The 26,119-nt window shown below is 33.3% G+C and overlaps 2 protein-coding genes across 8 annotated transcripts in view; one reads left to right on the top strand and one right to left on the bottom strand.

Moving 5' to 3' along the window:
* LOC122571939 (tetraspanin-5) overlaps positions 1 to 20,826 on the bottom strand; it is a 110,150-nt gene extending 89,324 nt beyond the window's left edge. For all 6 annotated transcript variants that reach the window (XM_043736307.1, XM_043736303.1, XM_043736304.1 and 3 more), the window contains exon 1: positions 20,330 to 20,826. In XM_043736307.1, coding sequence (XP_043592242.1) covers positions 20,330 to 20,419 — 90 coding nt within the window. In that variant the 5' untranslated portion in view covers positions 20,420 to 20,826. The remainder of the gene's footprint in view (positions 1 to 20,329) is intronic.
* A 3,215-nt stretch (positions 20,827 to 24,041) lies between these two features.
* Positions 24,042 to 25,298, top strand: LOC122572082 (28S ribosomal protein S24, mitochondrial). Of its 2 annotated transcripts, none has more exons than XM_043736667.1 (3): positions 24,042 to 24,096; positions 24,504 to 24,681; positions 24,857 to 25,298. In XM_043736667.1, exons 1-3 carry the CDS (start codon positions 24,085 to 24,087, stop codon positions 25,144 to 25,146), a joined length of 480 nt encoding a protein of 159 aa, XP_043592602.1. In that variant the 5' UTR covers positions 24,042 to 24,084; the 3' UTR covers positions 25,147 to 25,298. The 2 variants fall into 2 exon arrangements, with proteins under 2 accessions (XP_043592602.1, XP_043592601.1); XM_043736666.1 differs by lacking the exon at positions 24,042 to 24,096 and adding an exon at positions 24,131 to 24,414.
* The last annotated feature ends 821 nt before the right edge of the window (positions 25,299 to 26,119 follow it).

The raw sequence follows: 26,119 nt of genomic DNA, 5'->3' as shown, positions 1-26,119 counted from the left end.
TTGTATGGCTCGCTATAATGATCGTTCTAGAGAGCACGTTCGTCTGTTTGTATCGACCGGTGGGTATTGTGAAAAGTTTGAATGTAACTCCGGTTGACGATTACAAACAACGGCGATGATATTTTGTCCGGAGTTCGTTCACCTTTGAACCTAGCAGACCAAAACAACGTTGGCACTCCAAGGCATAACAACACGGGTCTCTGCCGATTGGAATCTTCCATTGACTCATGTGCCGCTACAAATTGAATATTTAACGAAACAGAATTCGGGAAAAAAATATTGAATTTTATCACTTATAAGATTCTTATTACGTTATAGAACATGTGGATTCTCCCCTGCCGGTGCTTCCATCGACATAACCACAAAGGTAAGACCCCAATGATTTTTCATGTGAGTCTCATTTTCTTTAATATAGCGTAGAGCTCCTTTATTCGAGCAGCCATTATCCAAATACCCTAATATCCGGACATTCTATTATCCGACGCTCTATTACCCGAACATAATATTTCCCATGCCTTTTTTCGTTTCAGATATGTTCGTATTTTATTAACCTTCGCGTAAAATGTATTCTTTGCTTCGATACGATTCAGTGAGTTATGATTAGACGAATTTAGTACGAAACTGATAACTATCGGAAGGAAATACGACACAATTCAAACACTCGAATGCGGTGCGAGTGCAACAGGATTAGCAAAAATACATGGCGCTGGAAAAGTCGCAAACACGGACACTAAAACACAAAAACACGATACTGAAAATTATGCGAAGCACGTAGATTCCATGGCAACGGCAGGAAAGCTGTAAATATATTGATTTTATACAAATGGAAACAGCAAACGAAAGTGATAATGATACGATGGCTTCTCATGCCGAAGCATTCGTGGAATTTGAAAAGGAGCTGAGATGGTTCGGAATGCAAAATAAATGTAATTCAATACAGTTACTTGTGTCGAAAGAATTACGTGGCCTAGCAGCCAAAGAGAGTGGAATACATACGTTAAGAAACAAAACTAGTAGCAGTTTATTCGTTTCAGCTTACTAGCCCAGAAATTCGACTTGGTTACGTAGGTTACGATATATACATTATTTTTATAATTCGTTGCCGAACCTGCCTTACGTAATTATTTATTTCCTTGCTTTCTATTCTGAAATTGCCTTTGGTTCGTTATAAAACACTTTTCTTTCTTAAAACTATCTGAAATTATTTCATTGGTTGTTATTTACACTTCACATTTTGTACAGTCCCCTTGGTTCACCTCTCCTCCGTCTCTTTCTCCCTTTTCTATATTGCTAGCCATTCGACTACTTCCGCCCTTTCTTCCTCCGATAGTATTTGTCCCATGCTCAGGCTTGTCCTATCAATTTCTTTCCACTTCCAGTGTTCAAATGTCCCTTCACTGCTTTTACGAAATAAGCTTCTTTCCTCTTTAGTCGTGCTCTTGCCAATTACCTTCTGCCCCCATCCCTTCTCCTCTCCCCTTGTTTAAAGAAACTATCGTTAATTTCTTTAATTTATTTGATCTTAATGCGTATTTGAATAAACGAAATTTCATATCAGAAAAATGATTGTTCCATTATCCGAATAGTTTCGTCTACCTCATCCCGGATAAGGAAGGCTCTGCTGCATATGAAACGATACAGTGACGGTGAAAGGAAAGTCGGAAGAATTTTACAAAACTGATATATAGTTGACAAAAGGGACGAATGTATAGCATAATTGCCCGTTCTATAACAGACGAGTGTTTAGTATAGAAAAATTGTTTGGTAGAAATCTCACTTGTATATACATAAGCATCAATTTGAAACTTTCTTCTGTCCGCCACTGTATGACACAACTGCTTAAAAATAATGCTGCTTTAAGTAGTCTGAAAAGACTTTCACGCCAACATCAATCTCTTGTTGACACAACAGTGGCCATTGTGCTCAATGTGCTTGAAAGTTTTACCCCAACAGAAACAACTTCACTTTCACGAGGGTCATAATGAGTATGGAGTGAAACGGGGCAATGATAAACGGAGGGAAATGAAATCTGCGTAAAAGGGCGAGGCTAACGCGACGTACATGGGGACAGTACGGTCGATCAAACACAATGAATACGGCACACTCGCGCAGAACGAACCCACCACCAGCCGTGGCAAAGAAGCTTTAAAAATTAAAACGAATCGCTGAACTTGAATGTAATTTCACACGGTACTTTTCATGCGGAAGAGGTATGAACATCTTTTTCAACGGATTCTCAATTATGAGATAGTATGTACCTGTAAAGTTCTAAAGTGTCTCGAATTTACTAACTCGTATGCCTTTTTATTTATTTATTTGTTAAGCTCTAACAACTCCTCGTGGAGAGTCGCGTATGGTTCTACATTAAGGAAACTGGAGTAAAACTGAGATCTTAAGAATAAAATGATAAAACTCTGCAAATGATATACTTTACTTGCATAGCAGTATACTTAACTTACTGGGTCGTTCTCGGCCAGTAATTTCAAGTAATTTTTCATTTCCTCCACGTTTCTGTCCAAATTTTCCTTTCTTAAGGAAATTATTGAGGGATTTTTTGAAACTCGAAAAGCTAAAAAAGGCTGCTTAATAAAGTTGCAGACGGAGTGTTAAACAAAAATTGCAAGTTATTAAATTGCTTATTAAAGCAATATTTTTAACGAACAGTAGACTACATTAGATTTTTACAGAAAGAAGAACATCCTCAAAATGATAATTTTACATAGCCAAATTCACACAGAGGTAGGAATTTAAGCAAATTCATACGAAATTCGAGTGTATATCGAAGTTACAAGATATTCACTGCAAAGATATATTTATTAAAAAATTAGTCACATTAAAACATCGAAGTTTATTAATATGTAGCGGCACACGAGTCAGAGGACGATGCGAATCGAGAGCGACTCATGTTGTTGTTTTGCCTCGGGACATTAACATCGTCTTGACGTACAAAACGTAACGATAAACAAACTCCGGGCAAAACAATGTCGCCGCTACGTGCAATCGTTAACCGAAGTTGATATTCCCCCGACCAGTATAAATAAACGAACACGATCGTTAAGACAATCAGTTAGTATCGAGCAATCTCATAGCGATTAATATCGAGCGAACGTACACATACGCATATCGAGCATCACTGACCAAACGACGACTAACTCTGTACAGCAACCCCTTAACGTACAACTGCGGGCATAGCCCGTAGTACGATGATCGGACCAAACGTAAGTATTACGGGCATAGCCCGTAGTACGGTGATCGGACCAAACGTAAGTATTACGAGCATAGCCCGTAGTACGGTGATCGGGACAAACGTAAGTATTACGGGCATAGCCCGTAGTACGATGATCGGGCCAAACGTAAATATTAGCGGCGGCGCCCTCCTAAAGTTATAAATATTTGTGAAATATTTGATAAGTAATTACAACCTGATGCAATAATTGTGGTAGATGCAAGTACTACAAGAAGTTTATTTATACAAAAATCACTAATACAAAATTAATAATCTGCAATGGTGCGATACAATTCGAAACGTTCTGGTAGATGTAAGGGAACTTTACGATTGACCCGATCATCGTACTGCACAAGTCGTGCGAATGGCTGGAAGGCTGCGCGAGCTTGTTTACGTTTTCGGCCCAAAATTCTCGGACCTAAAACGTAGGTTAAGAGGTTAATCAACAATACGTTTAATCGTCCTCCACAGATATATGCAATGCAAATTGACTAAGTACGTTTGTGATCTCTGCGAAACATACACTTGTACAAAATATTTTGTAACAGTCTTGCGATAGTCGAGTCTCGTAACTAACGAGTACTAACGAAATTTCGAAATGTTTCGTATAACACACATAATATATCATAAAACGCATTTGCAAGTATTCAAACACTTTCGTGAGCCTGTGCAAATTTGTCAATTTTAAATTAGATTTCAGACGGGTGAACTAGAGTTTGACGAAAATCAAAGATATTGATCGTTCATTAGCTGAGAAAATTTATATTATGGTTTAGAATTTACTTATAGTTAATTACTATAACATGCGTGAGAGTTCTTGAATAAATTCTTTTTTTAAACAGGGTATATCTTTACTTTTGACTCTCACTGCATTATACAGTGACTACAAAAAGTATTTGTACAGGATTATATTTATTGCAATCGATATACTAATTAGTTAAGTATATTAAATTTCCTATCATCTGATATTATCAGGTACTTCTATATGATTAGAAAAATTTAATGCTACGAAAATGAAATGTGGAAGCTGATAAAAGAAACGCTTCATTGGAAAATAAGGTTACGCACAGATACTTTCTGCAGCCACGGTATATGATTTAAAAATAAATGAAAATGACTTTCTCGTTACTGTATGATTTAACCGACCTTTTATTACGCAAGTATACTTCGTGTAAGTAGGTCAGGTATGGAGGGCTGAATGATGCGCTCGGACGCATAAGGAGGGTAAGTGCACTTATACTGTTCTTGCATCCGTGTCCTCAATTGTTGATGTACCAAGCCTGTAGTTCAGTATTGGATGAGATTCGCAGACATCCACGTAATCAGTCAAAATGTGCACCGCATTAGGAAATTATTTCAGCAAATAAGTATTACGTACGTTATTTTAACATTTATTATTGGTACAAGAGGTGCGTTATACAAGTTTTTGTACAAGAGGTAAATGAGGTGCGTTCATTCATTAACGATTCAACTGGATACAAAAAATAGTACACGTGTTAAAAATGAAGATAAAAGAGTGAGCGCACACGTCAATTTATTGTTGATATTTTTTCAATTACCGAACAGCCGATTCTCTGCATTTTCTTTTTTTGTTTTATCTCATTTGTAAGGTACTAGTTGATATTTCAAATTTTATTTCTTGTTTGTCCTTAATCGCGAATTGTTTTACTCGCCTTTTTATCTCATTCTATTAATATTCGGAATTTTATGGATTTATAGCAACAATACGTGAATTCTACCAATGTGTACAAATTAATGATGAATTAATTAGTAATTAGAAACTACGCTTGCTACTTTTTCATAGAAGGGTACTTTTTTTCAGGCTATAGATCTAAATTACTTATCAAAAATATAGCAGTAATGCATTTTTCTGTTTACTACATATGTTGCTATATACATTTACTATTTAATTATCGTTGGTAATATTAATATCGAAAATAATCCCATCAGTTTAGGATATTATTCTCAAACCGACTGAATCTAAAGATAAGAAAGATTCTAAAGAAAGATTTGCTCAAGCAACAAAGTAATTCTGTAAAGTTAGACGGTTACAAAAGCCAGATTTATTATCGAATATTGACTCCCAAAAACCAATTTATTCATATTACAACATATTGTAATATTACATAATTAAATATCATACCTAGCCATGGTGCTAATAAAAAATGAAATCATCGCAGATTGATTTTACCGTAATCTTGTTAAAATGTCGTAATCATGTAATCTAGTTAAAATTCTTATTATTTTCCAATGAAGCGTTTCTTTTATCAGCTTCCACATTTCATTTTCGTAGCATTAAATTTTTCTAATCATATAGAAGTACCTGATAACATCAAATCTAGTTAAATAGCGATAATGCGCATACCTACATTTGCAGAATGTTTAATGGCATTTGTAGCAGCTATCTATTATGCATTTCTGCCTCCTGTTCTCGATCACTATCTTATTAAACGATAAACGATCTGAGGTGGTTTATTAAAGAGACGACTGATAAAATTGTGATAGTCGGTGTATATTAAAATCACTTTAAATACAAGTACAGAGATAATCGTCGCTCGTTCAACTCTACGCTCGCTATGCGACTGTACGACTCGCTATAATAATCCTATAGATCACGTTCGTCTGTTTGTATCGACCGCTGTTATGAAAAGTTCGAATATAACTCCGGTGGACGATTACGAATAACGACGATAATATTTTGTCCAGAGTTCGCTTACCTTTGAATGTAGCAAACCAAAACAACGTTGAGCACTCCAAGGCACAACAATATGAGTCTCTTGCGATTCCAATCTTCCGTTGGCTAATGTGCCACTACAGATCCTTGGAAATTTAATTACTTCTCCCTCACATTTTCTATTCTCTTTCGAGGTACGTACCCATTCAGTTTAAAGACACGTGATTATTAAAAAGCAGCAACGACTTTCAGAATCCACTCGCTATACACACTATCGCGTGCATTTTTGCAAGTAGATATAGTTTCTAGCTGGTATCGAGTTAATTGCAACATGTTTAGAAGATTGGTTAGTTCATAGAGCGTGTCAAACCTCAAAGTATCGTATTGGTTTAATCGGAGCAAAAGGTTTACTTGGTCGGAAATGCATTTAATATGTAGTTACGAGAGAGGATACAGTAATAATGTTCTTCATAATATTTTCCGGCCGGAAGATAGGGTTTCACGCACGCATGCTACACTTATTCGTCCATGTAACTCACGACAAAGGGTCATCGAACCCTCTTCCGAGCATAAAAACCTGCACCGACTGTGAAAATATACGCTGCACGAATCCGGATAAATGGAAATCGAAGTAAAAAAACTGGAGAACATTTCGATTTCCTTTTTCTACTAGGATTTATGGCTCGTTAATTCGAGCCAATTAATGACGCAAGATCTTTGCTCTCTCTCTAACTCTACTCGCCTAGGTAGCTGAAAGAAGTGGAGCAGGTAAGAAAAATAAACGCTGTTCTAGAATTACATTTATCACTTTGGATAACAGCTATGACATACCGTATTTTAGTACGATATTTTTGCTATTAGTATCAGTTGCTACGTTTCTTTTGTGGATAATTAATCAGTCGGTACACGAGATTTATTGAGACGAATAATTGTAATTAGTGATAGGTCGAAATTAAGTTCGTACTTGGAATATTCATTGACTGGATTCGAATCCTCTACAAGTGTTTTGAAAGACAAGAAGCTGTACTTTCAAGTGGACTGCAACCTAAACGCGACAGATTGGAACATCCATGAGAACCTACTTTGGCAAATAAAACAAGTACTCCCAAGTAGGATCGAAATGAACATGCCAGAAATTCTGCGTTCACGTGAAATCATCTTTTTAGGCTGATGTTCTTAGATAATATAAGTCAGAAGTCAATCGGTGTAAATCAGTTTTTCATTTATACTCCTTCGTCATAAACTGTCAGCGTCGCCGAATGTAACGAGAAGCTATTTACTCGGTGTAAATCATTTTTCACGGAAACTTCTCAACCCTCCAATTACAAACGTTCAAATAAAATCTACAGGAGTCCCGTTTATTGTTAATAATTCCTACCATAATTTTCCTACATTTGTTCCAATGAAATAGCAATGTCTTTCTAATTCTCGTGATCCGAGTGATACTTGCAAGTTTTTCGTATCTCGAAGAAACTTTACGATTTAGCTAATGTATGGTTATATATTACGTAGATACATTTCTCATTAGAAAGCATCAGCACAGAGTTGCAACGTATCATTTCAAGGAAAAAGATCATTCGTGTGTTTCTACGTAGTCTTCTTGCAGGGATACTTTTTCTGTACATATACCACACAGGAGTGCTACTTTCCCTGTTACGAATTTTAACTTAAGATCTCGTTATGAGTAGATTTTCGAAACTCGCGAGCACTCGTTCCGAGGTTCGAAGATCGGATACTTGGCGAGTATAATGAACGAACCGTATTCTCTTATCAGCAATATTCGAATGTCTTTCTTTCTTAGAAAACGTTTGACATTTAACAGAACGATTTTTGCAGAAATATACACAGCACGATTACTGTTGTAATAAAACGTCAAAAACAGTTTATGTATTATACCTTACATATGTCGGAGATGAAAGGACACCGGAATTCCTTCCATCCTTTCCTTTGGAATTTTGGGAAAATCCTCTGATACTTTAGCCTAGACTCTATCATAGCCGTAATTAAGCAATTGTTGTCATTCAATCCGATTGTATTTGTTCGAGATTCGTGATAGTGGGATTGGGCTCGAGGTGACACAACTGGTCGCCGAACGTAGCCACGGTCACGGGATGGACGTTTTGCCTGACGGAAGTGTGGAGCGGTTGTATGGTTCTCCCTAGAAACGTGGTTGTGGCGGCAGACGGCCTCGAGAACGGGCCTGGCCACGTGTGATTTTGCCTCGGAGGTGTCGATATAATGGGACACACGTTGTATTAATAATCAAACTGCAGGCAGAATCTGCCTAGCAACGGCGATTGGAACTTTCTCGATGCTTCTAACCAGTATATAACGAACGAACGCAATCGTAAAGAGAGGAAAATTTTCGTCAGTCTATTATTCGTGCGATCGCCTTGGAAAGTTACATGTCGAGCAGTAGATACCGAGCGTCCCCGCAAACGTATTTTGTGCTTCAAAGTATTCTACGTTTAGTAAAGAGTTATCCCGTTGACAGTGGATTCGTTATCGAACCCAGGAACATTGTCGATAGCATCTCGCGTGTCTAAACACCACGGTTATTCGTCGAACTTTGTAAAAAGTCACATTTATACCTGTAAATATAATTTCTGTTGTACAGAACGATGGCTAATTCAAATGAAGAATTGTTACGCGCTCTCGACTCTAACGATAACCCGACATACATATACCAATCTATTGACTGAGTAATGAGCTTGCAGTATGGAAGCTGGCTGTCGAATCCTACGAAATGGTACTTGTGTATTAAATTTGATTTCAGTTTATGGATATACAGGGAGTCCCAGTTTTCCCGACCAAACGTTGTCATTATATTCTATAGGTCAAGACAAAAAGAAAATGTCATATAGACATGTGCCATTGGAAGCATCGTTAAAAAGAGTTATAACAAGAAGAAACGATATACGAAATGAACAGTGACAAACGTGTGTTATTACGGTGCGTTATTACGATGCAAAAAGTAGTAGTCGGAAGGTATCACGATACTTTTGTGACTTCAACGTCTGTATTCTACGATTCCATAGTATCGATATAGTAATAACTGATATAATCTGATTTTAAAATTTCTTTTAATTATATGTAGTTTCCCAGTGTTAATTTCCATCAGTTACAAGTTGCAGATATTGCGAGAAAAATGGTAAAGATCTACTAAAAGATTACTATACTTCGTTACGCAATACGATGACCTGAATAGATTTGTCGGATTTAATCACATAACAACGACACCATGAATGCTTTTAAATAGTCATAATCCTTCTTATATTGTACGCAAGCTGTTTATAACCGGATTAATAAGTCACGACACCATAAGGTTCGTGATTACTGAAATACAATATCGAAGTGATATATCATTGTTCTAAACACTAAACCCAATGTACACAAAAGTGTAAAAAAGTTCTTCATTCAGCAACAAAAAGTATTTGCATATCCTCATTTTCCTGTGAAGTGTATTTTTATTAAATTCTAATTTCATTTTCATACTATCAAATTTCCATAGCTTAGACGGTGTGAAATTTCTGCTGTCCTTGTTGACCTCCATATGACCCGAAGAAGATTTTATGTTTTAATAAGTATGAAACTTTATTTGCAACTATCTTTTGTGTATTCCAGACTTTCTACGAAGAAAATAGTTCAAAAAGGAGGACATCTGAAGAGATAGAAACGTGAAGAGGAAATTAATTAATACGTAAATGTTACAGTACATTGTGCAGATAATTCGCAGCAGCCACTTTATTTTATAACATGACAAAGTTCGTTGTTTTAATATTATTTATATCTTCTTTTCGATAACAAGTTATATCGATACTAAAATTGTAAAAAGTGGGTTAATTTGTCTTCTGTAACAGTAGGTTCTAAGCGACTATTATATTGTTATAGCACTTAAGAGTTACGTAATGATTAGAAAGCGAACCAACGGTACGGTCTGTTATAATATGGTACGTCTTATGTTACGAATTGCTGTTTATTCAATAAAATTTCTTGCAACGTGGTTTTCGTATTACACGCAGCTGTAACCGAACTGCAGGTTAAGTCTATAAACCAGTAGTTTAAATGATATGAAATTTCTACTGTCCTTTTCGGTTCTGTATGATCCGAAATAGATTTTACATTTGAATAGATATTAGGGAATTTTACATAGTTCTGAAATATTTCGTTTCACTATTCAATGTAATTTTTCTATCTTTCGTATATTCCATACTTTTTGTGAATAAAATTAATTCAAAAACAGAAGCTGTCTAAAGAAGCAAGGAGGATATACTTGGATCTAATTAATTGTGTAAATGCAGAACGACTCTATAAACCTAATTACGTACCAATAATGTTTAAAGATGTTATTTTTAAATAACATGTAATACGTAAATAGGTTCCTCGGATTAGCAACAACTTTATATTATTAATTAGATATAATATTGTTCAAAGTAATTCATCCCCCTCTAAATATTGTAAATTCTTAGGATCACATTTTCGGCTATTTAATATTAATGCAAATTTCTATTTTAGTTTGCACCTATCTTGTATCTATCAAGTATTAAATTTCAGACGTTCAAGTATGAAATCATTTAGACGAGAAGAAAATAGGACGAGGAATTTATTAGAATAATATATACAGTGCTTTATTCTCTGATTGTATACTTACAAACTATATTGTATACAATGTATATTGTATGTATAGTGTATACAACCGTATGCTTCAGAGACTACGTTTAAAATAATGATACAAAAATTACATTAGGAAAACATTGCTTCACGACTTCAAAAAGGCCATTAAAATATACTTATGGCATAAATACACAGCTGTGAAGCTAAAACTCGATGAAGTATATTTGCTCAATAGAATAAAGAATTTATTGAATTATTTTCTGCAGATATATCTTTCTCATAGCTTTCTTTTAACCGCAAGAAATTTGTATCTTATATATTTAATCAAAGAATAATAATTTCAAAATCACTCGTCATTTGCAACATTTCTTTCGATCGTTTTACATTGCCAAATCCGTTTCTCAATATTGTGGCTACGAAAGCAAATTCGCGTAATATCTTTTTCGTCGCTATTTCTCCCAGCTAGATTTTGCAATTCTACAAAATATAAAGAAATCGAGGTATTCTTAACATTATGATAAACCGTTGCTCGGTCCTTAATGAATTAACAGAACTATAATCACTGTGTGTTCGATCGAAGGACTCTCCCTTAGTTTCGTTCTTTTATTTTTCCAAACAAATTGCAAAGCGTGTAAAGCGAAGCGTCTTTAAGGTGCAACTATACACGAGAGTTTTTACGATACCGAAAGTTTGCCTTCTTACTGCGCAAAGGAATCGAAGAAGTCACACTTCCTTCGAGAAAAGCAAAGCCATGCCATGGTGGCCGGTTGCACTGGTTAGAAACCGGTTTTACAGGCAAGTTTTGTAATGAGATTCCTCAAACAGTCCTAGCAACGAGTGGGACAATAAGGATGAAGAGCTGCAGAAAGGAAGTAGTAATGATGGAAAACAAGCAACGTTTCCACTAAGGGCAACACCAATGCCAACTTTCCAATCGGATGAATAAAAATTTACTAATTGAGTCAGAATGTGATTCAGAGCAGGAAATTTTATACAAATATACAGTCAAAGCATATGTAACTGGGCTGCACGTGTTTATGGAAATTCGTATTGCTATCAATGTAATTAAATGAATGGAATTTAGGTGTTAAATACTCTAACGAGCATTCTACTTTGAATGCTCTATACGTTTTTTGGCATATTACCTGCATTCTGTACATTCTTGCAGTTTCAAGTTTCTCATAAGTTCATAGAAATCCACAGTCTAATAATAATCAACGAGATCCTTTTCTTTTATCTAAGGTTTGTAGTCGCATCGACTGCTACAGTTATGAGCGACTTGGTACAATTACATTTATTTTTATCGTAATGTGTATAGAGATAGACAAATTTTCCCATTTATATGATTTTACGTGGTATATGTAATAAAAAGCCGTACATCGCTATAAACTATACATATAATTAAGTATTTCCACTTGTCTCTATAATTGAGCATAAATTTTGATTTCTTTGAAGAATGTAATTGCGTTGTTAATATCTTCACGTATGTTTGCGATTTCACTGATATTGTCTTGCATTTTATATTTTTTCCTAATTTCTCCTAAGTGGCCGCAATAGAAAGGAACGTGTTTCATTGCGAGATGAGACGTTTTCGATAAACGAAAATTTCTCCGGCTTTAACATATCTTATTAACCTAAATTATTTTTATCGCCAAAATTATTAACCATGTCGATATGGATCTTTTTTTTTTGTTCACTCGACAAGAATTAGATTTATTGAATAATTTTTATTAAACGCAAAAATCCATTTTCGTAGTCCGAAAGCTATAAATATGGAAATTTAAAATATGCTCAATCTTTTGCATACGATTCGGTTAGAAATTAACGTGCCAGTTGATGCCACTAAATAGTACCTTGTACGCTGATTTAGGTAAACCACTCAGGCGACATAGTACGGCTATCGATCACGATCTTTATGTCTATAGAGTTTTATGCGAATACTTGCAAAGAAATTCGATCGAATTTAAAAATAAATTAATCAGTATTCTTCTTGATGTATGCACCGTCGGTCATGAGAGATTCAGTATACTTGTCGGATTTTGTCTATCTGATTTAAGAAACTGAAAACGAAACACTGAAGGAGAGTCAGAATAAGTCAGAAACCTTCAACTTTTTCAACATCAAGAAGACAGACAGCTGTAATATATTATGTATTGCAGCTTACGTAAGACTACAAGATTGTATTAATATGATATTAAGCTTACAATTTTTATGATTTCGAGGAGATCTAATGGGTGTCTGTAATTTTTCTAACGTTATATCTTGTACGTATCTTACCTCCTTTTTCTCAATAAGGGTGAAAGTGAATAAATTGCGTTACATTTTAAAAAACATATGTCTTAATGGGACAAAATGATTCAACAACATATTCGTCTAATATTAAGCCTATCATTCTTATGATTTCATGTAAATACAACGAGCGTGTAGAACATTTCTAACAATGTATTTTGTATTTCTCTGCTTGTTTTTAAATATAATAATTAATAAAATAAAATAATTTTAAAAATATGTATCTTAATAAAAGAAAAAACAATTCATAGAGCTATGATATTTTATATCATAGTAAGGACTTTAAGGAGTGTGTGTAATCCTTCGTGACTGTCTCTAATATAATCTTTTTATAATTTTCTCTTACCTCGTGATATTCTCGTTATTATAGTAAACGTTTTAAACATTGTTCTATATTTCTTATCAATTCCAAAGGTACAAGTATAGATACATTTTTCCATAGACATTATCAAGTCTATGAACACATTGGAACAGTACAACCCGTTGCTATGAATGAGAAGGAGTTCTTTACCGAACATCTGTTCACCGAGTTCAAGGCCGTTCAACCGTTTCCGAAGAGTCGTAAGTGCAGGTGTCCTCATCAAGTATTTCCGATGAGTCACTGGTAGCGCATACATATACATATACATTTTTCTCCTTCTTCAACTCTCAACTAACAAACCTTGTAAATTCGTTGACAATCTGCATATTAATTAAGATATTAATATCGTGTTGGATCCTTGTGTCCCATTAACCCTTAAAGTGCTGAATACTCGGAGCCTATGCCATCCGTACGGACGGCACGCTGCCAGCGCTGACGATCGCTGTGGACTGAATACTTTTTCGCTATACTGAACTCTGATGATTGACTATTCAAAGCGCAAATCGTAATAAGTTATAGTAATTCTTTTGCACGAGATTAAATGATTCAAGAGCGTTATTTTTTAGTATCAATTATTTATTATAAACATTGAAATTTACGATAAACTAGAATTCGGGTAGTAAACTAGAAAACAATAAACTAGAAAACTAAATTTAGTAAATATAACACAAGTTAATAATTCAGTTGTGCGTGGAAAATTTCGAAACAATCATCGACACATAATCCGACATCGCATTTTCTGTCGTTCCTTCTCTTATTTTTCACACGAACAACACATTTTCTTCTTGATAATTGTGTTGTGCCGGCACGATTACTCTACCAAATGTCCAAATTGGACAAATTGTGAATGCAAAGTATTAAATAATAAAAAAAAAAAAGAAAAGACAGTTTCTTCGAACGCGGCATTAACATTGAAATGCATTTATATTTATCTCACGCAAATGTAATAGTATTACTTCTGCGTAGGTGCTCGGAAAAATTGACAAACGCATATATGCGTCCTTAGTCCAGACCGATGGTTTTCGCCAGACGCATATATGCGTCCTTAGTCCACACCGATGACTTTCGCCAGACGTATATATGCATCCATAGCACTCTAAGAGTTAAGACACATACTTTTAAAATATAACACAATTTATTCACTTTCAACCTTATTAAGGTAAAAAGAAGTAGAAAAGTACACGATATAGAATGGAGAAGGACTGACAGAATTAAAAGCAATAGTAGAGAAGAGAAGGGCAAGGGCAATACAAGACGGGCAGGAAGAGCAAGAAGGTAGCACAGCAAGGAGGCAAAAGACCAAAGGACAATAATGTGTAGTCGTAAGTTGCAATAGTTTGTAGTCGTTAGTTTAGCGACTAGAGATAAGAATATGCTAAGGAGTGCAATACAATAAATGTAAGAAATGTAAATCGAAAATTCGTCCAAAGCCAAAAGGAACGGACTAAAATAAATAATAATAATAAGTACACGATATAATTGTGAAATAAATGTTTTACTGAAATTCCCGTATATTTTCGAAAAATATGTTCATGTTTGTCGCGTGAAAATCGTCTTGCGTCAACGATGCATTAATGCTTTCAATTTAGCTTACATTGGAAATAATTTTTCCTCCTACTGTATTTATGTTACTGTATTTATTTAAAATAATACGAAAGTAGATGTTTGGAAAAATGGCGAAATGTGAAAAATGATATTTAAATGGAGGTAAGTATAGGTATTAAATATAGGTAATTAGTATTCTGAAGTAATTCAGTATAAAGTAAAGAGTGTATAATTAAGAGTAAGTTTAAATATGTATATGTAATTGAAGTTGAATAAGAAATCTATGTAAATCAATCTCGTTTTGGTAGGCGAAAACTAATAAAATGTATACATAAATGTATACATTTATATATTTGTTTTCTTCTGCAAATGTTTCTCTTATACAAATTGTAGTGCGTTTGGCTTCTAATACTTTGTATACTCATCTGACTTATTACAATATCATTAATTACACGAAATACGATCGTATTTCGTTTTATCCTATTAATTGACAATGAGTGACCTTTGGAACGAACAGGGCGAGTTAAGTAATCGCATAAATTCAAATATTACACTCACGCAATAAAAATCGATATACCATTTTCGTTATATCATACTATGTATGTACACACATTTCTTTTTTTTTTTTTTTATTTATTGTTTGTTTACATTTTACAATTTGTCCATTAGGACATTTGGTAAAATATTATAATTTAATATTTGATAAATATAGCATGTGGATGGCTACCCCCAGCGGGACTCCGTCTTTCAGGTTATTTATTGTTCTATTGTGAGGTCTGCAGGATGCTTCTTCTTCAGTCTTCTTTCTATTATTGTTTTATTCGTATCAGCAACCAGCTGATTTGGGTGTGTTGCAAGTCTTTCTTTATACTTTTTTGCATATCTGGCGATTTCCTCTTTAACTGTTGGAATTTTTAAATCTTTTCGCATGTCTTCATTTCTGACGTACCATGAAGCGTTAACTATTGTCCTTAAGATTTTTGCTTGCTCTGTTTCTATTTTATTTATGTGACTCATTGCTGCCATCCCCCATAGTGGGACTCCGTATATCCAGATTGGTTTGATTATTGTTTTGTATATATTTAGTTTATTCATTATGCTTAATTTAGATTTTCTATTGATTAACCAGTACATCTGCTTCATTTTTTCACGTATTCCGTTTGTTATTGATTTTATGTGATGCTTCCATGTAAGGCGTGTGTCTAAATGTATTCCTAGATATTTGACGTACTTTGTGCTATGTGGGTGCCATTTAATTGGATGTCCGGTGTTTTTCCTTTTCTAAGCGTAAATGTTATGTGATTGAACTTACTGGTGATGTACACACATATGTATATATATGGATACAGCCAGAAGCAATCAACTAATATTCATACGGTCCTTTTTTAAGATGGCCCATTTAAATCTGTCTGTGCGAACATTTTCGAAATTGATGATGCAGAAAAATAATATTTTACATCAAAATTGAATAATTTCGAAAGGATCGTCGTCTCATATTTCTAGTATTTGGATTTTATTATAAATGTTTTTTATTATGGATACGTAGGAAGCATACGAATATTAGTATATCTATATATATATATATATATTGGTTATGTCTACATTTTCTGAATTTTCTACCAAATGATAGAAAGAATTCAACCATATCGTTTGAAAGGTTCCGCAAATTACACGCTTACTCTATAATTAGACTCACAATAAATAGGTACAGTTATCCACATTAATATTCGTACACGACAGTGTCTGTGTATTTACTGGTTTGTGTAGGAGGAGAAAGATGATTTAAACGTTGCGTTGCTTATTCTACGAATATAATGAAGCATTTATTGTAGCTTGAATATACGCAAACAATTTCTTTCTAAAAGTAGCGTATAATTGTACAATAAATTTTAAACAAACAGAAGATTATTCTCTCTGTTTCTTAAATTCGACATGGTCTTCTTCTTCGCGTATTTTAATATCTGCTGCAATTGATACCAATAATTTAGCAATTCCACGATAACTTTTACCGCTTTTCTCTATAATAAATTGCGAATCGTCTTTTAACAGACCTAGTATTCTTTCCTTTTCGTGACATGCTAGATTTTCTGATAAGTTATAAAAATATTTACGTTCATTTCGTCTCGCTCTGGCTTAATTATACAGAATAAATCTATTTCGCGTTTGGAACCGTTTTTAAAAATCGCGAGATCGCAGAACGGAAAGGAGCGACCGAATGTTAGTATAACGTGAAAACAAGACGATTCTTTGCTGAAAATCTGCTGTATGTACAATTAAACGTTGTTTAATTAAAAAATTGCTAGAGGGAAATTATTTACTCACTGTCGGGCTACGAGAAGCGGTTCATATTTTCATAGAATAAGCAGCAGGATATTTAAATCGCCACAAATACAGGGATACGTAGTATTGTGTCTGAATATTAATGTGAGTAGCTCTATAGCATAGTTCCCTATTTTTCCGGTCAAATTCTAGGAATATAATCTACAAGTGAAAATAAAGGGAAAATGTCACATGTTGAGATTTTATGCGTAAATGCTTTATTATTGTTATTTATTTTATTTAAGGCATTTTAAGCGATTAACAAGGTGCATAACAGGAATATGCAGAAAACTAGATATGAGATACGGTAAAGCGAATTACGAACTTCTATACGTTTCTACGTTATTCCTATTATACGCAACTGGAGCTGCCTGAATACTTAAATTCTGACCACAGCATGTTGTTACAGTACGCTGATATTCGCAGTACAAACTCGACATCGATGTGGCATGGAATTTATTACGTTACGAATTTCTTGAGAATTAAACTAAATACGAGCGGCAAAATTATTAATAAAACTAGCCTTAAATAAAATAAATAATAATAATAGGAATAATCCGTAGAATCTGTTGCTACACACGTATTCAGACTGCGTTCAATATTTACGTGTAACTCTATAACAAAACGTTTACGACCAAACTTTATGGAACATTTTCTTCTTATTTTCACTTGTAGATTATGGCTCTACGGCTTAGCCGGAAAAATAGAACATGCCTCATACATAATACACGTAAATATACAGCATATAAAATCTGTCAGGAGCTAAAGCTTACACGTTTTGATTTTCAAAACAGAAATTCGAGATATGTCATAGGAGAAGATAAGAATCACGAGCTCCATTTGCAATTATCCGACTGCTCTCTGTTTCTTCCTGCCCATTTCAAAAGCATATCTTTTAACCTTTAACAATAACAAATTGATCCTTGCTAGGGCAGCAATTTTTATCGAGTAAAAAGTAACAGGAACCTGATACCGTATACTTTTAACACAGTACTACAAGCAGGATATGAATTTACAAGTAATTTGTTGGTCTATTTCTGATTCAAGAAGGGATTTTCGTATATCAACAACGATATTTAAAGTAGAGCACTTACTATGGTATTTAGTAGATGAAACAAATTTCTATGTACACCTGATTTCATGAATTACATTCATAAAAGCACAGAATTGCATGAACATCCGCAGTCTACTGATGGCTGCGATAGACGCTATACTACACGGTAACAATGATTACATCGTCAAAGATGATCAAATCACTTGTACAATATACAATGAACAATAGGAAGAACTGAAAAGAAAGTGATATTTGTTCTTCAAGATTATATTTACATCTTAAAAAGGTCTCGCTCCATATAACTAGTAGCTGGTCTAAAAAAAAACATTCATGAAAGTCACTTGAGTTTACTAACACGAGAAAACCCCCTTAATGTGTCCCAAACCAAACACGCACGATCCTGACTAATTTTCTAATTTACTACCGCGCTTTATCGATTTTACTGCTAATATATGTAAATTATGTTATAAATATATTGGAATAACGCGATGTCAATTATAGGTGGATTTCTAGCTTAAAAAATGTCAGGGTCAGGCGTACGCTCATTCCGAATCATTTTGCCCCCTCTTTTGCTTTTCTTTTTATCTTGTCTACTCAATTTGCCTTTGTCCTCTAGCGAGTTAAATGAGAAGATTGAGAAAGACCAAGAGGTCAGGTTATGTTCATAAGTCATAAATTACAGCGTCGTAATAATAGTGTCTATCAGAACGTCGAAACGCTATGGCGATTTTTATCACGTTCACTGCGATTATTATAAATTTTCAACCAGATAACGAATAAATAGCGTAAATTATTCATGTACGTAGAAACGCGTGTAAATATTTCTCTAATAAGGTTTCTCTTCCTTCAACTTGTTCTATTGTAAAGACAAAGTAATAATATTTATATGGTTCTCGGCCAACGATAATAATTATAGTTTTAACGGTACAAATTATAAATTAAAAATTATAGTAACTTCCTCGTTGTTCACAAGAGAAAATGTTGCGAAAGACGTTTTGGTTCGAATAGGAAAATTATGCTTTTTAAATGATCATCAAATGAATGATATAATAAAAATTGCATAATTCGTAATATGTTATTCAAGCAATTAATAATGCAAACATTTCTGGATTTGATTCTTTGAAATTAAATATCAATCTGTTAATTAATTCAAATTACGATAAACATAATGAATGAAATACGACTCGTTTTACATTCTATTCACGTCGTAATGCAAATTCCTTCTGTTTTATACTATTGAAACAGAAATATAATTTTAGTCGCCAAACTTTATGTATATATATTATCAAAAGGGAAAGTGCAGGATGCAAATAAATTTATCTTTAAACAACAGACGAAAACAAACATCCGTTTAAGTCTATACCTACATATAATTTTATTAGACACATAATTTCAAATTATCTTGTCACGTTATCGGAACTACTTATCCAACTTGGAATTCAAAATCTACAAGAAAGAGATTACGTTTTACAGAATGGAAATCAAAGTGTGCTGTATACTTCTTAATTCTGGCAAGTCTGTATGTAAATGGACGTCCTGTATCATGATTTTCGCAGTTGGAGCAATTCGAGTACACAAGGGCTGCATTGCAGGTTATTCGTTGTACTCTTTGTTTAAAATACTTCGTTGCTTTTTTGATGAGCTGCATTTCTTTCACGCGTATATTTTAAAACAAACAGCTCACTTGTGTATAAATCTTTGCTCATTTTCGTATATTCTACTTATATATTAACTAATAATATATTATACGAAACGATAAAATATACTTTTGCAAACAAAATGTTAATTCGTCAATTAATCACTGACCAGATTAGTCAATGAGTTAATCATTAATCACGACATAACCCCTATTTGCCATTTGGAACAAGACATACTGTCAAAAGTTACTAGCTCTTCGCGTTTTTATGAAAAATAAATTTCAATTTCAAACGAATGAAAATTACCATCGACTTGATAAAGTATAGTAACTAAACAGCGGATTTTCATGCATTTCTGGAGGCGTTAGAAATGCGTGTAATATGTGTCGATATATATATATATAAAGTAGCTAAAAGATAATATTATATTATGTTACATGTAGAAGAGTTGTGCATCCAAGTTACATTTTCTAAATTATCTTTGTAAAAGTATGACTTCGCATGAATATCCGCAGTCTAGCAATAACGTTGAAAAAACATGATAGAAAACGAGATGCGTTGCTAATAGAGACAGAAAGCTAGAAATGCAATATCGAGATGTAATACTCACCCAAAACATCACGTTAAATCCAAAGATCACATACTTGAGACAGCAGCTCACTTCACTGGTATCCCTTCTATACTTCCGCACAGCAGGCATGGCTAAGACACATTTATCTATCGCTTTTGCGAATTTCACGCACACATGCACACAACACAGCCGCAAAAACGCAAACCACTATTCACACAACACAAAAGAGCACCGGTGCCCTAGAGGCAGAGCAAATCACAAGCGCAATGACATAGCCGAAAATCCAATTCCCTTCTTCTCTTGACTTTTTGTCTTCGAATTATCTCGCAGAGCTTCGATACCTCGACTCCGTCTCGAATCCTCGTTCTATTATTTATCGCGCGTATTTTCTCGATTTTGCTCTTTCCGTTGGGCTCGCTTGATCAGCTGATCACAATAACGTACCGTTTCGTAATTACGACTACCGCCATTGTCACGTCACGGTACATACTACCCGAGGCTGGATCAACGAGACTGCAAGCAGCTCAGACTTTCCACTCGTCCCACCGACTCTCCCACCCAACTAAATCTCATTCGCTTGCCCCTCCAACGCTCGATCCTCCACCCTTCGATGCTCCCCACCTTACCACCTCCCACGCACCAGCTATGCTACTCTTTGGCCCGATGCACACGAGCGACGCGGCAGGGATACGATGCCGCAGCGATATAGCAACTTTGTGCGATTCGGCCATAAAGAGTAACAGAGTGCATGAACGAGATGAAAAAGCGATACAGGGATAGAAAGAGAACGTTGAGTAGAGATCCTTGTATCCTTGTTTAATAACGCATGTATATTCGTACAGTAAATATGTAAGCATAACACCAACGAGCGGCGTCAGTGTGCATGTCTAATCAGACAAGGGCGAAAAAGGCCTCTGTTCTCTTTCTATCGTTATATCGTATTAGTCGCATCCACTTACACGGTAACAAGTGTCTCGCACACTTTATTCTTATATCTCTATGGATTTGGCGGCTACGTATATGTTTTTAAGACTCGTTGCAGACAACCAACTTTTCCTGTACGACACCGTTCTGCTGTCGTTGGAAAAACATAGAAATAAAGTTCTTCTGTCTCACAAAAGAAGAATACATATATATGTATTTCCTTGTTCTTCCAACTCGTTGCCGTTGCGGCGATTTGCCGTAAACCGCTCGTCTGCATCGGACATAATCTTGCAATGCATACGAGCGATATTGCATCGCACGTCTATAATTTACAATCGCACAGCGACACTACTACGGCAACGTGTCGCTGCCGCGTCGTTCGTGTGCATCGGGTCTTTATTATTTTATGTTCCTCCTTTTTTGTTCTTGCCCTCGATTATCATCGACGCGATTCTTTTTCTCTTCCTTCGGTATCTTTTCCTACAAAACTATTTTCTAAATATCTATAACCTTATATATATCGTTATATATCGTAACATTTAATGCAGACATGAATTTCGATCTTTTTTTTTAGTATGCGAGATATCAATTTAGTAATTCCTGCAAATATAAGAAAATGTAAAATGTTGCTAATGTTATATATGTATAATTATATGTATGATTATATATGTATTATACAATACTTATCTATTATACTGCATAATAGTACATATATTATATATGTACTCGTATATAATTTAGTTTATACTAGACTATTCTTAATTTCTTACTTCATTTAAATTTCTCACAGGTTATTATCTTATCTACTGTGGCTTGTATTTTATATCAAGTGTAATTATATAACAAATTTTGTCATAATTGCTACGTTCATATTAGAATTTGAAAAATATACTTCCTCTATAAAAATTATTTTTTTATGCATTTATTTTACAACAATAAGATTATATATAATGAATTTCTTTTCTTCGATGTTAAATTAACGTTTGTTCCAGCATGTTTGTATTCAATTTCGTTGTATGTTATTGTTACTATTATTAATAATAGTAGTCTCGTATATTGTATCTTTTATTTAATATATTAAAAGAAATTTTCGTTTTGACAGAATACGCAACGCTAGCCTTCAGTTTAATAATTATTTGTTTCTTTCTTCTACGAGAGATGACGAGCGAATTCTTTGTCAACATAGTATTTGTTGTCTATAATTATAAACATAAAACTTATGTTTGCTTATGCGACTTGCGGGAATTATTCATGATTATTGGGTGTAATTAAGTGCCATCGATGTTTATAAGCAGTACTTTAATTATGATAAACAATAATAGTTATTAAATTTTCATACAAATTTTTAGTAGCTAATATGTGTATACACAACATATATAACATATACACAAAATTATATTAGTAGGTGTAAGTTTAAAAAGTAAGGGGAATCATCTTCTTAAATGTTTATTCCAAAACCAGGAATGTGTATTACATATAAAATTATATAATTTATTGATGTGATGATTGATTAATGTTGATAAAAAAATATTGATGCCTACTTACAATATTTAAGCTTAAAGTATTATCTACTTTTTTCACATAATCGTATAAACTCGGCTTTATCTATATCAATATCGATATGTATATGTGTATATTAGGAGCTTTGAAATTGCCTGTATATATGTACATAAATCGCAAAATACGTTTATATGTTGTTCAAATATCCCATACGGGTTGCATGACAAGAAGTTCAAAAAAAAAAAGGGAATATATTATTTAACACTAGAACTACCGATAGTTAACACGAAGCTATTTCTACCGAAACCAATCAAAATGACTGGTCTTTAAAAAATACGTAATAATAGAATATTTTTATATTTATTGATTTATCACTTTCTTACAAAAACAATTCCATGTTATGTAGTACATTTTTTGTATTATTAATCTATCTGGGACCATGATCCCTAAACGAGAGTTGACATATTTATAAAATTGTAGAACCATTCATTTTGACTGGTGTGGTATTTCTAGTGTTAACATCTAGCGATCTACCGATCGATCCGGAATTTTCCTGATAACTGATATCATCATATCGAATGATATGCAGTAAAAATTGTAAAAACGTGTGAGAAGTTGTACAAAACGAGGAAATTGGTTAATTGGGGTTCGATAAACAGATTGCAGGACCCTTTTACACATTGACAAGTCATTTTGACTGGTATTGGTATAAGTAACCTTGATACAAAATTATTTCAAGTTTGAATACATAAAAAACAAAATAAAATTCATTATATTATTCTTTTAGTTATCGTTGCGAAAGTCATTATATCATTGCGAAAAAAAATATAACATGAAGTAGGAATTTTAAAATAAAATTGTAAAATAAAATTGTCAATTTGACTGGTGTGGTAGACTAGTGTTAAAATGCTGTGAGTTTAGTTATTAGCGAACATGGTAAATTTTCGTTAAAATCACGTACGATCCTTGAAAAGTGTTCTGTCCTTTACAGATACTTAATCTTAATTACTTTGCATTTAACAATAAAATGGTCATAAATTTCTTTGAGGGTGTCTTTTCGTTTCGTTTCTACATTACGAAATAACCACGAAGCGATTCTACCACCCTGAGAGATGGAAGATGAAATCTAGGAGAAAATTTTAGATCAATGAGGTGAAACTTATCTTACTATTGGACTATGAAAATCTAAGGAAAAGACCTCGGATTAGGTAAGAATGATGCATAGAGCTGAAGAAAAAAAAGAAACTTTTCAAATTAAACAATAATATCTCGAATCAATGACTTTTATGACAAAAGTTATTTTTACCCTCGAATAGCTCTTTTCAACCTCTCGCACCTTTTATTGAGCGAGATAATTTGAAGTTTCATGGATGCCAGCTCATGTAAAGTCAATTTTTAAATTATCACTAAGTAACATTTTTAAAGCGTTGTTGATTATAATTAATTTTATTTTTGTATGACATAATATTCAGAGAACGTTTAGTATGCAATGCATTTATAACAATTTTAATTTGCACTTTTTTCATTTATACAGTTGAAAGATGTATCTTAAGAGTTTGGTATTACTGCCACGAATTCAAATTGTTAAATTCAGTGTTCAATGTATTAAATATTACCAAATTTGAAATATAATATAAATATAATTTTTGTTTAATAATAGATAGTTAAAAATAATGAGTTTAATACCATATCTACGTCCTGTATGTACACATTTATATATGGTGCATGAAATATATATGTAACATAACCCTATTCTTAAACTAAATTAGAAATGAAATATTATTTTCAGATATTAATTAATCAAAATAATGTTGCGAAAAGGTATTTACATGTCAGCACAGTACTTCATAGAGTACAAGCTGGACGTTATAGACCAAAACCAAAGGTAGTGCAACCATTGACATATGAAATGGCATATCCACCACATGAAATTGCTGCTAAAAAGTCATGGAACTCATGGAATACATGTAGGCATATTTTATAATTTGTTTTACTAATAAAACAACTTTTAATGGTAATATTAAATTAAAATTATATACAAAATTTAAAATTTGTTTTAGTTTTATATTATGTTCTTTCAGCTTTTTATCTATGTATACGTTATTTGAATATATATGGATTGTTAAATGTATTTTTTTTTAGCAAATGTAAAGGATGGTAATAGGCCATCAGAAACTACTATAGAAGATTTGTTTATCCGAAATTTTGTACAAGGAACTTGGCACGGATTGTTTGCAAGCGAGATAATTATTAAGCGTCAACACAACATCATAAGGATCGCTGGTATTGTTGTGCGCAAAGTAACACCCATTAAAATGCACTTTTTACTTGGTTATACTGAAGAACTTTTGAGCTTTTGGTTACATTGTCCAGTAAAAATGGAAATAGTAACAATAAAAGACAAAGATGAGGTTGTATATAAAATTATTTAACATGTTCATAGGTCTTAATTATTCTGATATATAGATCTAAGGACTGTGAAGATGTTAATCGTAGCTGTAATTGTTATAATTAAGCTATAGTTGTTAAAATTACATTGTATAAATAAAAGTAAATTTACAATTATATGTATTCATTATATGTACTACTATTAGCTCATATATTTTACTGCACAACCTTTTAAATTAAGTATATCTACATATAACATTGCAATTAATATACTTATATATAAGATTAAAACATATGGAAATACAGTAACAAATATTGTAAGATATATATAATATATTGAAATTTGTACAAATACTAGGTTCGATTCTACATTATAATTATGCTATCATTTTATCAAGTTATACATTTAATTTTATTCTTTGATTCTTTTACCACTGTGTGAAAAATAAATCAGTATAAAAATATGTTTGCAAGTTCTCTTAAAAAGATTTATGCACTGATTTATTTCTTAATTCATTCATAAATGTCTTTTTTCTCATTTCTATAAAATGTTACTTTAATTGAAAAAAATAGTGATGGGCGTATATATCATCTAACATAAATATTCTCTCATAAATTTGTCTAAAGCATACTACATATAATATATAAGTCATATTATATTTTATAGAATTATAATAAGTAGTAATTTCAGGCTTGACACTATTTTTAATATGTGAAATATGTTATAAGATACAGGACAATACATAAAAAAATAATTTAACATAAAATATAAAAAGAAACAAATAAACGTCACTTATGGCGACGTGAAGTACAATTTTTATCCGGCCATACCGTAAACTATGCAACCAGGGCTCTATAAAATATGTAATAAAAGTAAACCAACAATGTTTTAAAAAGTAAGGTCTATATGTTATACTTGGAATGTTAATATTTTGAGGAGGGGGGGGGGGGGTACATCACAAGGTCATTAACTTTTATAGGTTTTGCCAGCTGCATATTACCCCTTATATAAATTTG

The sequence above is a fragment of the Bombus pyrosoma genome, linkage group LG10 (assembly GCF_014825855.1).
Source record: "Bombus pyrosoma isolate SC7728 linkage group LG10, ASM1482585v1, whole genome shotgun sequence".
Lineage (NCBI taxonomy): Eukaryota > Metazoa > Arthropoda > Insecta > Hymenoptera > Apidae > Bombus > Bombus pyrosoma.
The sequence above is the reverse complement of the archived record's forward strand: the minus strand, read 5'-3'. Positions and strand labels throughout refer to the sequence as shown.

Bases quoted from the DNA above. Each gene is read 5' to 3' on its own strand.
- LOC122572082 (XM_043736666.1), top strand. From the start codon at position 24,388: ATGAGTTTAATACCATATCTACGTCCT. The intron at 24,415-24,503 runs GTATGTACACAT...TATTATTTTCAG, and splicing joins TAATACCATATCTACGTCCT to ATATTAATTAATCAAAATAA. The intron at 24,682-24,856 runs GTAGGCATATTT...ATTTTTTTTTAG, and splicing joins ATGGAACTCATGGAATACAT to CAAATGTAAAGGATGGTAAT.